At 56.7% G+C, this 14,245-nt stretch overlaps 1 protein-coding gene across 2 annotated transcripts in view; it reads right to left on the reverse strand.

The window, feature by feature from the left end:
• Positions 1 to 1,694: 1,694 nt before the first annotated feature.
• RAB26 (RAB26, member RAS oncogene family) overlaps positions 1,695 to 14,245 on the reverse strand; it is a 34,744-nt gene continuing 22,193 nt past the window's right edge. For both annotated transcript variants that reach the window (XM_080384791.1, XM_080384792.1), the window contains 7 exons: positions 10,050 to 10,091; positions 9,082 to 9,148; positions 8,687 to 8,739; positions 6,096 to 6,161; positions 5,870 to 5,926; positions 5,333 to 5,409; positions 1,695 to 5,068 (listed from right to left, as the gene is read on the reverse strand). In XM_080384791.1, coding sequence (XP_080240917.1) covers positions 4,966 to 5,068; positions 5,333 to 5,409; positions 5,870 to 5,926; positions 6,096 to 6,161; positions 8,687 to 8,739; positions 9,082 to 9,148; positions 10,050 to 10,091 — 465 coding nt within the window. In that variant the 3' untranslated portion in view covers positions 1,695 to 4,965. The remainder of the gene's footprint in view (positions 5,069 to 5,332; positions 5,410 to 5,869; positions 5,927 to 6,095; positions 6,162 to 8,686; positions 8,740 to 9,081; positions 9,149 to 10,049; positions 10,092 to 14,245) is intronic.

The raw sequence follows: 14,245 nt of genomic DNA on the forward strand, positions 1-14,245 counted from the left end.
CTTTCTGGGCTGGTAAGACGCGGCCCCGTTCGTTCCTAGCGTTGTGCCGGGAGGTGGTGCTGAGCTGGCCCCGGTGTCCAGCCCCGCGCCCGTAGGCCGCGTCAGGAAGCTGCAGTCGGGGGCAAGGCACGGAGGGGTCTTGGGCGGGTGAAACTGGGGCTGGAGGAACCACTTGGTGCCTTGGCATTGCTGCTGTGCCAGCGCAGTGTAGGCTGCAGGCCTCGGAGCAGAGCAAACGCTGCAGCTCCGACTACAGCTAAAAAACGTGCTTGTCTGGGGTTGCTGTGTCAAACGAGGAAGCTGCTGTTTCTCAAGCTGTACAATTTGGGAGTCGAGAGTTTTAAAGCACAAAGAAGCAATCACAGAATTGGCTAAAGTACAAGAAATCAAAAGTCATTGACTTTTACTCTGCCACATGGGGTAGCTTAAGGTAAACACCATGGCAGGTGGTGTTGCAGCAGTTATAGATAATTGAGAGCATTCACAGAATCAACTCCAGTGCTAGACTGTGTAGACGGTTCATACCTTTGATACTCACTAGCATGGATTCTAACAAGTTGCTCAGGTAATGATCTTTCTCCAACATCAAATCAAGTTCAGGCTTGTAATTTTTAAATTGTTTGCTGTTGTATTTCCACTTTGGCTTCTATATTATACCAATTTTATAGCTTATACATCTAATAAAGTTTTCAAAATACTCGTTTTGCTTTTGCTTCTATTGTTCACAAATACCATGGGTGGTGTGTAAAACCACATACCAACTTTAAACTTTGGATTTGGGCAGCCAGCAGACCATGTCTGCTGTTACTATTCACTTTAGGGGAACCAGGACACCTTAAAACATGCTCCACTCACTTTAGAATCATAGAATTTTGGTTGGTAAATACGTGATTGGGTCCAGATATTAAACTAGTCCTGCCAAGGCCACCACTAGATCATATCCCTAAGTGCCACATCTAAACATGTTTATTACCCCCAGGGATGGTGACTTCAGCACCCCCCTGGGCAGCTTGTTCCAGGGCTGCACAACCCTTTCAGGGAAGAAATTTTCCCCAATACCCAATCCAGACCTCCCCTGGTGCAACCTGAGGCTGTTCCTTGTGGTCTGGGAGAAGAGACCCCACTCCCCCCTTGCTACAGCCCCCACTCAGGCAGCTGTAGGGAGCGATCAGGCCCCCTGAGCCCCCTTTCTCCAGGCTGAACACCCCAGCTCCCCCCACCACTCCTCACAGGGCTGGTGCCCCAGCCCCGTGCCCGTCCCTGGGGCGCTCCAGCCCCGCGGTGTCTGTCTGGGAGCGGGGGGCCCAGCACCGAACCCAGGGTCCCCGCTGCGGCCACACCAGTGCCCAGCACAGGGGGACGGGCACTGCCCTGGGCCTGCTGGCCACACGGTTTGGGACATGAGCCAGGGTGCTGCTGGCCACCTGGGCACACTGCCGGCCCATGCCCAGCCGGCCGTCAGCCAGCCCCCCCAGGCCCTTCCCCCCAGGCAGCTCCCCAGCCGCGCTGCCCCCAGCCTGTCGCGCTGCGTGGGGCTGGTGTGACCCGTGTGCAGGACCCGGCAGCGAGCCCTGGTGACCCTCACCCAGCTGCCCTCAGCCCAGCCTGCCCAGAGCCCTCTGCAGAGCCTTCGGGCCCTCCGGCAGATCAACGATCCCAGTCCAACTTGGTGTCATCTGTAAACTTACCGAGGGTGTGCTCGCTCAATCCCCTTGTCCAGACCGATAAAGCCATCAAATAGGACGATAAAGCTAAAGCCATCAAACAGGACGGACCCCAGCTCTAAGCCCTGGGGACACACCGTGTGACTGGTCGCCATCTGGGTTGAACTCCATTTGCCACCGCTCTCCCAAGTTTTTTATCCAGTGAGCAATGCACCCACCCAAGCCCTAAGCAGCCAGTTTCTCCAGGAGCACCCTGTGGGAAACGATGCCAAGGGCTTTACCTGAAGCCCAGCCAGCCCCCACCCACGGCTGGGTACCCAGAGAGCTCCTACTATTAAGAGGCTGAGGCAGAGAAGGCATGAGGGACCTCAGCCTTTTCCTCATTGTCACTGTCCCCCCGCCCCATCCAATAAAGGATGGAGCTTCTCCTTAAGCCTTCCTTTTGTTGCTAATGTATTTATAGAAACATTTTTAAACTATCTTTCACAGCAGTAGCCAGATTAAGGTAATTCTCGTTGCGTGCACTGGAGCACCTGAACCCATGCTGGTAATGGAAGGTTCTAGATGTGTTCATGAATAAGCTGAGCGACGTGAAACATTAAAACAGCACAGGTGTGCAGGTTGGACAGGCAAAACACCACTGTAGCCACAAAGATTATTAAAAAAATTTATTAACAGGAATGAAAAGCTGTAAACAAGAGCCAACAAAAATGGTAAGTCGCATGTAACGCCAAATCCTCTGGCTTGTTTGAATGCACTGAACAATTAATTCTTCATCGCTTGGTGGCAGTAAACGCCCATGTAAAAAGATGCCAAATAACAGTCCGAGGAGGCGCTTTGGGGCAAGGTCAGTGTGCAGGCACTGGGAGACCAGTCCTACAGATGGGACTTGTAACTGGGAGGGATGGGGCCGAGCCTGCCTTGGAGTTTGGGTCTAATGCCACGAACGCAGCTGTGATGTCTGCTGCGGCAGAGCCAGCTCCCAACAGGCATATTTAAAGTACTCCAGCGGGCAGCATTTACATCTTCCTTATTTAAATTAGGTTTTAAATTGCATTTAGTCCCACACTGATGGAGTAAGTTGAGAGCTGTCAGCTTTTTCATCAAGACGGCAGGACGCAAGGCTCTCCTGCCCTGCGAGGAGGAGGGAAGGCAGCGCCCTGATGGGAGCACTGGGAAAACTGCTGCTTATCTTTGCCTTTAGGGAGGGTCCCTGTGGGGCAGCGTGTCTGCGCAGCGATGGCACCTCGGGACACCTCAGATACCTCAGACACCTCGGGACGGGGGCTGCTGCTGCGCTGCTGGGGTCAGGCTGGGAAAACGCGGAACCAAAGGCAGTCGGGGCACGGAGCTGTGCCGGAGCTGCCTGGCTCTGTTCCCTGCCTCTGCCCGGTCAGCCCTTCCCAGCACAGCTGGGATACCAACACACCAGTACCTAGGAAGCTCAGAACCATGGAAAATCCCTTTGTTTTTTCTTAACCTCAGCCAGCCAGTGCGTGCTACGCAGCCCAGGATGGGGATGGAGGTGGCTGTAAGATAAGCAGCTATATGTAGGGACATGCTGGTCGGGCAGCAGCCACAGGAGCACAGCCAAGCTCACCAAAGCAGCTTGAAACAGCCCGTCTTACAGATTCCTGCTCACTTCTTGACAGTGCCTGCCTGAAAAACTTCCAGATCCTTCCCTGTGTTCTGTTGCTACTTGCAAGCAAACTTAAAGGAGTGCTTATAGCAGGCATTGCCACCTTTTAGAGTGGGTCAAGGTGAAAATTTCAATCAGACAATTGAAAGTTTTTGTCTCTCCCTAAAACGCTATTTAGGAAAAATGCTCCATTCTCAGTAGGTTTATTTTAGGATCCTTTTTTGTACTGTTATTGTGCTGGACCCCCTTTAAGCAGTAGCTGCTCACTTCCCTGTAGCTCACCAAGGAGCTCTGAATTGCATGCAGTAGAGGGTCTTTGGCCACATCAGGAATGCAGCGCTGGAGCTAATGCCCTGAGCAAAACAAGGGGCAGGGCCACCTGAACCAACTGCTGGGAGAGCTGGTGCTTGGCTGGGGTGCTGGAGAATGTGTTATTTTATTTAAGGATGAAGGATGGGTTACATTATTTAAAGTGTTCCATTTAGGGCGGCATGGGGAGGTTCAGTGCAGCGAGCACCTGGTGTCGTGTGTGTGTAATTTTCAAAGAAGAAAATGGCCAAAGGCCAAACACTTCAACCAAATTCAAATTTGTACTTAGGAGTGCAGCTTTTTTTTTTTTTAAAAAAAAAAAGCACCAAATGCCTGACACAGACCAAAGAGGTGAGCAGTCCATTGAAGAGAGCTGGCAGGAGAGTCTGAAACCTGCAAAATCAATGCCTACAGCCTTCCCCCAGCTTTCCTCAGTTAAAAGCTGTCCCAAGAGAACTTTGGAGATATCAAAGCATTGTTGCAGTCTAAAAACACTACCACACTTACATGAAAGTATTTAGAATAAGCTGCAATACATTAGATTTCTTCTCAATTAAAGTACTAGAAACGGCAGAACCAAAGCCTTCGCCAACCAGTTAAACATTCAGGAAATCTCTGTACAACAGGTAGGTCAGCAGGAGCTCACTCGGACAGACAGCTAAGCTCTTGTCTTCTGCAGGGGAGAGGAGAAACCTTCATCGAGGAGGTGTCTTACACCATGCGCAAGTGGGACAGACAGAAGTAAGCAACTACAAAAACAGTTACTCTGAAAATGAGCCTTCCCTGCGTGCCCCAGGCCAGGGCTCTGAGCAGCTGCCTTCCAGGTACACGGCGGGAAAAAAGGGAATTCAGGACTTTTTCCTACCCAGATGTTTGGTGGGGAGAAGGTGTTTGTTCCCCTTCCTCACACCGTAACTCTTACTAACGTTAAAGATGCCCCACCGTGCTCCTGGCTGCTGCTGAACAAGCGGAGACAGCCGGGTCTACCCCCTGCCGCTGCGCCGGAGGGAGCAGCAGTGAGACCCCAGCCCCCAGCAGTCCCTTCCCAAACGCCCACCTCCCACCTGCATCAGGATGAGCCAGGTGGGAGCGACCGGCGAGGACAGCCAAAGGGCTCGCGGCGCGGATGGATGCGATGGGGGTTCAGGGAGCAGCGCCTGGCATGTGGCTGCAGCACAGCCAGCGCCCACCCCATCCCAGAGAGCTTTTTCTGCTGCTGCTTCATTCCCCATGTCTCAGCTTACCTTCTAGGCAGATACAGACACGACAGACAGACATGCACACATTGCCCACGAGGAGGGAGCGCGGCGCACAAACACTTGGCATGAGTCTCTGTACAATGCACCGAGCGCATTAGGACCTGCAGCAGCCGGAGCCTCTCACTTCCTTCTTCACATAGTCGTGGAGCTTGAATTTGGGCTCGTTGGGCAGCTTCATGGACCTGTGCTTCAGTTCCCTGCGGGCAGGGGAGAAATGTGTTACTCTTCTGCCCTACGCTGCCTGCCCCAGCGTGGCTGGACCCAGCTCGGTCTAGATGGTTGGCTAAAGCTCCCCCGATGAGCCATTTCTCCTGTGAGATGGCAAGGACTTGCCAGCATATGAGCTGAAGGTGGGAGACCAAGGAACAAAAAGGTGGGTGACAGTGCCAGCCTTTATCTCCAAGACTGCTGTCCCCACCACGGGCGAGGCGCCCAGCACAGCTGCAACACCAGTCACTTACTTTGCAATGGCTGTGAACGCTAATTCGACATTGAGGCCACTTTTTGCGCTGGTCTCCATAAAGGGCACTCCATACTCCTGTGGGACAAGACACATCGGCGTCAGAAATGTCAGCCGGGGTGTTCCCGGGGGCTCCCAACTCGCGCCAAGCCCGATGGAGACCAGTGCCGGCCACAGGAGCTCACACCCTGCCCTGGGAGAGGAGCGCTGCCGTGGGGGCCAGGAAAATCTAGTGAGGGTTCACAGGTCGGGCACTTCTTACACAACTTGGTAAATAGTTTTGGAAGACAAAGAAGCAGCAAACGTTAGTGGAAGCTTAGAGGAGGAAGAGCAGAAGAGGAGGGACAGCACAACAAGGGAAGGAAAAGCAAAGTACTCCCAAGAGGTATTTTGGGCCAGACAAAGCCATTTAACTGCCATTAAAGCCAGTTAACCATTTCACTGGTGTACATCACCAAGTACGCACTGGTGTGCTCGCACATCCCTGGTCAGCGCATGCAACAACTAGCTCCATTGCAGCAACGGATACCTCACGTACCTTGGCTAATTTTTCTCCATCTTCCCTTTTCACCACTCTGTCCTGGGCTGAATCCACCTGCCGACAGTAACGACAAAGAGCAATTTGGGATGATTTGGGAGGTCACCAGTAGGTGACCCCCACATCCCCTCACACCCTCCCCCGCCTGTGGCTGCAGCCCGGCTCCATCACAGGACCACCAGGTGAGGAAGAGGAGGCTCTGGCAAAGCCACGCAGCCAGGCTCACCTTGTTCCCCAGTAGCATGAGGACCACGTCTTGCTGTGCGTATTCATGGATCTCTGTCAGCCAAGCCTGGAGAGAGACAGCCAGAGAGGGGGGTGGGCAGCAGCTCTGGGGGGAGGAGGAGGATGGGGAGCTGCCCCAGTACCCGGCACCCTCACTGGGAAAGGCTGTCGCCCCGAGCACTGCCGGAGGGCGTTACGTGGACACAGGGAAGAGGGGGCTGGGGGTCAGAGGCAGAACGAAAGGCCCAGCTCAGAGCTCAGCTGTGTGGGTGGGGAGCTGCAGGCTGGGAGCAGCCGGTCCGCAGCCCCCGCAATTCAGCAGCACCCTGGGGAGAGGAGCTGCCTCTGCCCCTGCGGATCGGCAGGAGAAGCCAGCCAGCGACCAGGCTCCGAGGACACCCTTTCCCAGAGAGCCCTGTGGGCGAGTGGGCACCCTAGGGTGCCACTGAGTCCCCGGGGACCCACTTTGCCAAGTAAAGCCAGCACTGTGCCTGCTGACCAGGTCCCCGTTTTCAAGGATAATGCAGCCTTTCATTCTGCTGCCCGCTCTGTCTGACCACAGCCACTTGTAGGACTTCAACCCAAACTCCCCCTCAGGTGAGACAGTCCAACTGTACCTTCTTTTGGAGGATAAGGCTGAGGGTTTGCTCTGGGACGTGCCCCATGCCCGCGTCCTGCACATGCTGCCCTCGTGCTGAGCACGCTCATCCCGGCAGGCTGAACCTGCCTCCCTGAGCCATGAGGTGACTTCCCTGCCCTCTAATCCATCCTAATCTAATCAAACCTGCCCTAATTCCCTGTAATCCCTGACCCCGCGGTGCGAGCAGCCGTTTGCTGCCTCCCGGGTGGGCAGCGCTGCTGCAGCCCGTGCCCCGGCTCCCAGTGCCGACACAGGGCTTGTGGCAAGTGCCAGGTGGTCCCCGCTCCACCACCGCTCCTTGCCCAGCAGCACCCTGCATCAGCACCCAGCCAGCCAGGGAAGTGAGGGATGATGCAGGATTAGAGCCTGTCACAGATGACACGCAGAAGCCCACCACATGTGGACGCAGCTCTGGGACCCCATGGCAGCCCAGCTGGGCTCAGGCCACTTGGCTCCATTGATGGGTTGGTCCAAGGGACACTCAGTCACTCCTGACAAACCCTCTCAGCTCCCTCCTGGCACTGCTCCCACTCCATCCCTCTTTCCAGCACCTTGCAAATGCCTTGGGTGCTCATTCTTCCCTGTGGGGCCGCTTGTGCCCCACGGACATCCCTCCCGTGTCCCCATGGGGCTGGGAGAGCTGATGCTGCAGGTGGGGCCACGTTACCCGGCAGTGTGAAACCTCCAAGTGATTATCAGTCTCATTGCAGCATCACCACCTCAGTGCAGACCCGCAGCCCGGTTAGCAACCAGCACTCGCTCTCCATTATGCCCGGCAGCAGATGCCTCTCCTTGAGCCATCCAGCTCCTCACAGGCTGGAAAATGCCACCGCTGGCCAGTCCCAGCTTGCTGGAACCATTCCCGGTGCCAGTGACACGGGAGCAGGGTGGCAGGACTGTGGGCACAGGGCAGTGGCAGGCGCGGGGCTGCCGACAGAAGGATGCTCCAGATCAGGGACAGCTCCAGGCATCCAGGACCAGGGAGTCAGGGGGTGGCAGATCACGGCTCCCTGCTCGGGGGTGTTAACGCCGCACAGCACCGCCTGCGCTATTGAACAGGGTGGTTTTGCAGGCGCGCAGCCTGCTCGCTGCAGACACACAGGGTGTACTCTGTGTCCAGGACATGAGCAATTACGTCCTATTCATTCAAGGCTAATTGCTCCCCGGCCTCACGGCACTGCCAGTGCTGGCGTGGGTGGCCCCCAGCAGCCACACGAGTCTGATGGGGTGACAGGAGGGGACTCCGAGGCCAGTCCTCCTGTCCCCCCGTCCCCGTCCGCCCCAGCAACATGGCCACGAGCAGCATTTTTTCTGCTCCCACTCCCAGATTTAACAGCCCTCTGCTCTGACACTGCTCCCCAGCACCCCTGAAGCACCCACGTGGGGGCTCAGGGTCAGCCGGGGGGGGCTGAGTCTGTGGGAAGGGGCAGGCTCGGGCAGCACAAGGGACCCCGCAGAAGCCGGCAGGAAGGGCAGGTCTGCTGGGGGCCAGGAGCATGCGGCAGGATGCGGCCCCCTCGCCTGCTCATGCCTGGCACTATGGCGGGCAGGGGCAATGCGGTGCCCAAGCCCAACCCGTTGGGACCCGAAGGTGCAGAGGAAGATGAGGGAGCATGCCACTCAGTAAAGCTGCCCATGCTCATTTACCACAGCAAGCTCTCCAGCCGGTGCTAATTACACGCAGCATTAATTTGCTGGTAAAGTGAATGTGTCACCCCTTTTCTTTGCTGAGAAAGGGAAAACCTTCTCCACCTGTCCTCTGGTGTCCTTGTAGGCAGACCCACCGTGAGACAGGTGCTCGGCATGAACTACAGCCCTTCTGGAAACAACTGTGGCTCTGACCCCCAGCATGTGCCTCCTGCAGCACGTACCCCTGCCCAGCGCTGACCCACTGCGACCCAGCCCGTTGCAGGCGAGGGACACGCGGCAGGCGCTGGGGCGTGCTGCCGTACCTGGATGTTGTCGAACGACGCTTTGTTGGTGACATCGTAGAGGAGGAGCAGGGCTGCGGAGAGAGGGATGGAGCGTCAGTGCCAGTGCTGGGCAGCAGCACGACCAAGCCCATGGCTCAGCACCAGCTCTGTGCCCCTCCCCCACTGCAGGTCATGCCTGGGGATGCAGTTTTAAAACCCCGCTGAGGTCCCTGCTGTAAAATCTTAAGCAACATGCTTAAATCTACCACAGGGAACGCCTTAAACTCCCGGTGTTTGCACCTTGACATGCAGAGGCTCCTCCATCCTTGATGGCTGCTCCCTATGGGGAAACCACTCCGGTGATTGCCGACTCACCTGGCCTGGAGTGGTGGCCCGGGGCCCCGAGAGCCGGGAAGCGGGGTGGCCGTGCTTACCATGGGCATCGCGGTAGTAGGCATGGGTGACGCTGCGGAAGCGCTCCTGCCCGGCCGTGTCCCAGATCTGGAAGGCAGATGGGAGCAGAGGGGTCAGCCACGACCCGCCGCTGGGCGGGCAGAGGGACCGCCCGGCACCAAAACAGCACCAAACCCAATGGCACGGTGCAACCCCAGGAAGCTTCTTCAGCCTTTTGCTTCTAGGGAGTGTAATAGGAAAAATGACAAGTGGAACAAATATTGAAGCAGCACCTCCTTGCTCCCCAGCACGGGGAGACGATGGTGCGTGGCAAAGGGCTCCCGACATGTTCCTTAATCGAAAAATCCATCTAGCAGATGGATGTGTGGGGACTCGTTAATTTAATTTATCAGTTTTTAATGCAGCAATACATTTGCAGAGTGCTACGGTGGTTCTCAGAGGAAGATCAGCGCTAATGTCTTTATTGAGCTCCAGGCAAAGGGGTCAGAGAAACAGTCGGGTCTCAGGGGGGGCTGGAGCCGCTCTGGCTGGGGGTGGGGGGACACAAAACCTGCTGTGTGTCCTGCAGGCTGGATGCAGGCTGAGCCGGGGATGTGGATCCCTTCGGAGGATCTCCATCCCTCTCACCATCCTCTGGCTCTCCCAAAGCAGAAGCTGCCTGGAAACGCTGGGCAAACCCCGCAGGTGCTGCTCTGGGCTCACCGACTCCAGCTGCAGTCACCGAGCAGTGAGGGGGCAGGGGGGCCGGGACGGGGGTTGCCATGATCCGACCAGCTCCCAGCTGGCTCCTGCCGAGGGGACAGAGCAGCTGAAACAGCTCATAAGGCTGTCCTGGGGTGGGAGAGGCGAAGGCAAAGGATGAAGATGGGGAAACTGCTTCTGGGGTGCCTCTCTGCCAAGGGGCTTTGGCCAGCCCCAAAACACCCAAGGAGGGGGGACGGACGGGGGGGGACGTGAGGGAGCTGTTACTGGGGCCACAGGGACGTACCTGCAGCTTCACCTTCACTCCATCCACCGTCAGCACCTTATTCTGAAAGAGAAGGGAAAGGCTGGTGAGGGGCAAGCATGGCTGTGGGATGCCGAGGACCCTGGGGAGGTGCACACCCCGGCCCCCATCCCGGGCAGCATTTCCTCCCAAACCCTCGGGCTGAACTCCCCTCCCCGCTTTTTAAACTCGCATACATCGGTCACGGTGCCTGTTGGAGACATCTGCGCCCTGGCCCAGCCAGAAGCTCATTCCCTGCACCCACTGCAAGCTACAGATCTGTTTGGATACTTAAACCCTCGCGTCTGCAAGGCTGATTTAGTGCAGCGTGCGGCTCGGGCTAGAAGACCTCTGGCAATAAATTAATGAGCACCAGCATCCCATCTTAATGGCCTTCAAAAGGCACAGCCAACTACTCCATATTCCATCAGCAACTTAAAAATAACTCCTCTTCCTGCCGTTTATACTCATTTTTCTCTCCATGAGCACTGGTTTCTCTCTGTTTTTGTTCCCCCCACACTCACAGTTTTGCTTGTTTTTAGCAGGAAAGGTGGGAAGGAGGAGATGCCCCTCCATGCTGCCCTGCGGGGCTTTCCCCAAAGCCAAGGGATACTTGGGAGCACCAGGAGCTGCCCCGCAGAGCAGGGAGCAGCGTGGGGCCGTGGCGGGGAGCCCATCGTGCCCCTCTGGGCGGCTGTGCTGGCCAGCAAGGGCAGGGGACAGATCCTGACTGTGTCACAGAGCGACTGCCAGCCTGACAAGCTGCAGCAGGCTCTCCAAATACTAATCAAACGCAATCCTAAAGATCCAGCGGTCCCTGGGGAAGGAGCAGAGAAAAGATTAATTTGCCTGCTAGATCCACAGAAATTAGCACAGTAATTAGTAGGACGTGATGAAAACACAGCCAGGGAACAGCGCACCAGTGGGACGGGGCAGCCGTTTGCTGCTCTGGTGATGACCAGTTTAAATCCCATTTACTCCACAGCAGGCACATGGCCATGGGACGGCCAGGACTACCCAGAGCCTGGCTGGGCTCCACCAGCTCGGCCCTGCTCCCTGCCTTCCCCAGCACCGACCGGCAGGAGCACGGGCTCTGCCCTGGCTCACGGCCCCCAGCACTGGCCACACCACCAGCTCCAGTGCCGCCAAAACCCTCCCAGGCAAACGGCAGCACACGTGTGCCGGGAGCCAGCCCCACGCATCCGGTGCCACTCGGCACCAAGTACCAGGCACCTTGGGATGCTGGTGCCCAGCATCACCCCACCAGGACGGTGCCGGTGAGGCTCCTGTTGCTGTTTTGATTTCTTTAATTAGGGCAGAGGGAGCATCTCGGCTCTTGCACATCTACACTCACCAAACAGCGAGGATACGGGCGAGGAGGAGAGGGCAGGAGTGAGCCAGAGTGCTAAATTTACAGTCTGCTAAAGCAGGCGCAGGGGAGACGATCACGGTTTATAAATACCTTCAAAAGCAACAACTGAGACGAGGGAGCAAAGTGATTCACAGCCTGGGAGCGGTAAAAATAGGCAGCCAGGCTGTGGGGTGGGAGAGCCAAAAAGCACTCGGGGAGCCAGCTGGGGGCTCGGGACTGGCTTGTCGTGCCCCATGCACAGACCTGAGGCTTTGCCCAGGGCACGAAGCCGGGGCTGCTGAAGGCTCAAAGTACTTCGAACCGAGGGTTCCCACTGCCACCAGGTGCTCACCGGCCCCTCGGCACGCCAGCTCCTGGGGGAGCACGGCCACGAGCCATCCCCAGGGTGGAAACACAGGCCACAGTGAACGGTGCTGAGAAAATCCAAGCAGAGGAGCACACCAGCAGACAGAACCACGCTGCCGGGCAGCCGTTTTGTGGGTGAGACAGGGCAGATTTACTTTCTGCAGAAGATCTGCTGTCTGAGCTCAGCTTGTCCCCCAAAACCCCGGGTCCTGCCTGCAGGTCCTGGTGCCGCAGTGCTGGCACATGCCATGAGGCACAGGGCTGGGAGCCCTGGGCTCTGCACGGTGCGATGCTCATCCAGATGCTGTCCCCCACCAGTGGCAACCAGCTGCCAAGCCACCAGTCGGGGACCATGCCAGGGGCTGCAGAGAGTGGAAAACACTCCGCATTTCCCCACTGGCCCCAGAGCTGCTCTGGATCTCGGCACAAGCACCAGCAGCCCTCACAGGTGACAAGGACACTTGGTGTGATGGTTGATGACAAGGGACAAGGACACTAGGAGCTTCACATCAAAACCAGCACCAAACAAGTCCCCTTCCCTGCACAGCCCCACCAGCACTCCACCTCGGAGGAGAGTGCGCACCCAGGGGTGGCTGTGCCAAGGTGTGCGGCCGTGTCCCCAGTGTGGCCATGTTCCAGGGGTGACCAGCCAGTGGGAGCCAGGGGGAGGGAGGGAGAACATGGCCCCAGCCCTGAGCATGGACCAGCCAAGCCCAACAAACCACCAGGTGAGCAGCCAAAAACGCTGAAGCTCTGATGCTGCACCTCATGCACTGACCTCCACTTTAGGAACTTAATTAACAGTAAAGCTGGCAGCAGCAGGATTCATACTAATTGCGACTGACCTACATTCTAGTGGGGGGAAATGCTCAAACCTAATTAAAGCCTGCACGTGGACCCAGGTGCTGCTGGACCAGGCTGGGGAAAAAAAATGGATTCCCCAGGGTCTGGGTGTAGAAGAGAGCAGTGCTTCAGGGTGAGCAGTTGCAGAGGTGCTCCTGCAGGCAGCAGCCACAGCCAGAGCCAGCCAGAGCAGCAGCTCCTGCCTGCACCCCTGCCTGTACCCCTGCCTGCATCCCTGCCTGCCCCTGAGCACAGGGCAGCTGCAAAACAGCGGTGAAGAAGGCGAGCAGAAGGTGGGAGGAGTGGGGTGGGAAAAGGCAGGGGCTGCCGTCAGCAGCACACAGCAGCTCCCGCCAGTGCCACGTGAACCAGATGCCCAAGTCTTCCCCCACACCACGGCTAATAAACTTTCTAGCTTCCAATTATTACTGGTTTTTTTCAAGGAGCTGCAGTTCAATTCCATGCTCACAGCCCTTCAAAGGCACAGCTGGGGGGTTTAACTACCAATAAGCATCCAAAGACAAAAGACTTATGTGTGTCAGTGCAGTGAAACATGAAATACACTGCCAGGACCAACAGCAAGGAGAGCGGTTGTGCTGCTCAAGGTTCATTCTCAATCTTGCACAGTTTAACATAATAGAGGTAATACTCACAGCAGGCCACCCGCTACAAAAGCGGGCAGGAAAGCCACCCCCACAACTCAGCTCTGTTGTTGCCCTTCACAATTTCAGTTTTTAATGTGCCCTTTTTCCTGGGGAGTCAACAATGTTATTAAAATATCTTCTAGCAGGGGATGCAGTAGAATGCCTGGAGTGCCTTTGTCGAAGGAACATGATGCTCGTAAGTTAAATAATCCTCAGGACGTCAGATAAATAAAGCTGGAACCTTACAGATGCAGGAAAAATTAAATTGCCAAGTGCAGATGGTCCTCAATTAAGAGCAGCATTAGCAACACACCAAGAGCGCCGCTGGCTGCAGCCCTGGCGTGATCCCGCCCCAGCGACTGCAGAAGAGCAGCGGGTCGGAGGCAGAAAGGAGAGAGCAAAGGTGCCTGCGGTGGAGCAAAACCTGCTGCTCCCTGAAACACGCACCCTGCTGTGGACGATGCTCCCACCCAAACCACTGCCCCCACCGCCGGGCTACTGCCCTGCTCGGCTCTCCAGGCACTGCTGAGTGGCTGCACTTTGGGTAATGCTGCTCCCCTGGTGCTGGTGAACCTCACCGGGAGCAACCGGTGCCTCCCGGCACAACTGCAGGCGCCTGAGCCCACACTGGTGAAAACTGTAACCCAGGGTCAGCAACCGCATGACAGCCTGGCCTCCCCCAAGCTTTTCCACGCATTAACTCATTAATTAAAAGCCTTAAAAATTAAATTGGATACATGGATTAGCTCACTTCATAATTAATCTGACAAATGGAAAGCTGCTTGCTGACATCGTTCAGGCTCCAACCAGGGGAGCCCCTCACCTGGCTCCCCGGCTCCTCTGATGGGTGCTGGCTCCAGCGATGCTGCCCAGGAGCACCCACCAGCACCCACCCCCCAGAGCATCCCCCATGCGGGTGGGTGCTGCTCAGATGGCACATCCCAGGCACAGCCGCATAGGAGCGAGAGGAGATCGGCAGCGCTGGGGGCCTGGCT

This window comes from Falco punctatus (genome assembly GCF_963210335.1).
Source record: "Falco punctatus genome assembly, chromosome: 4".
Classification (NCBI taxonomy): Eukaryota; Metazoa; Chordata; class Aves; order Falconiformes; family Falconidae; genus Falco; species Falco punctatus.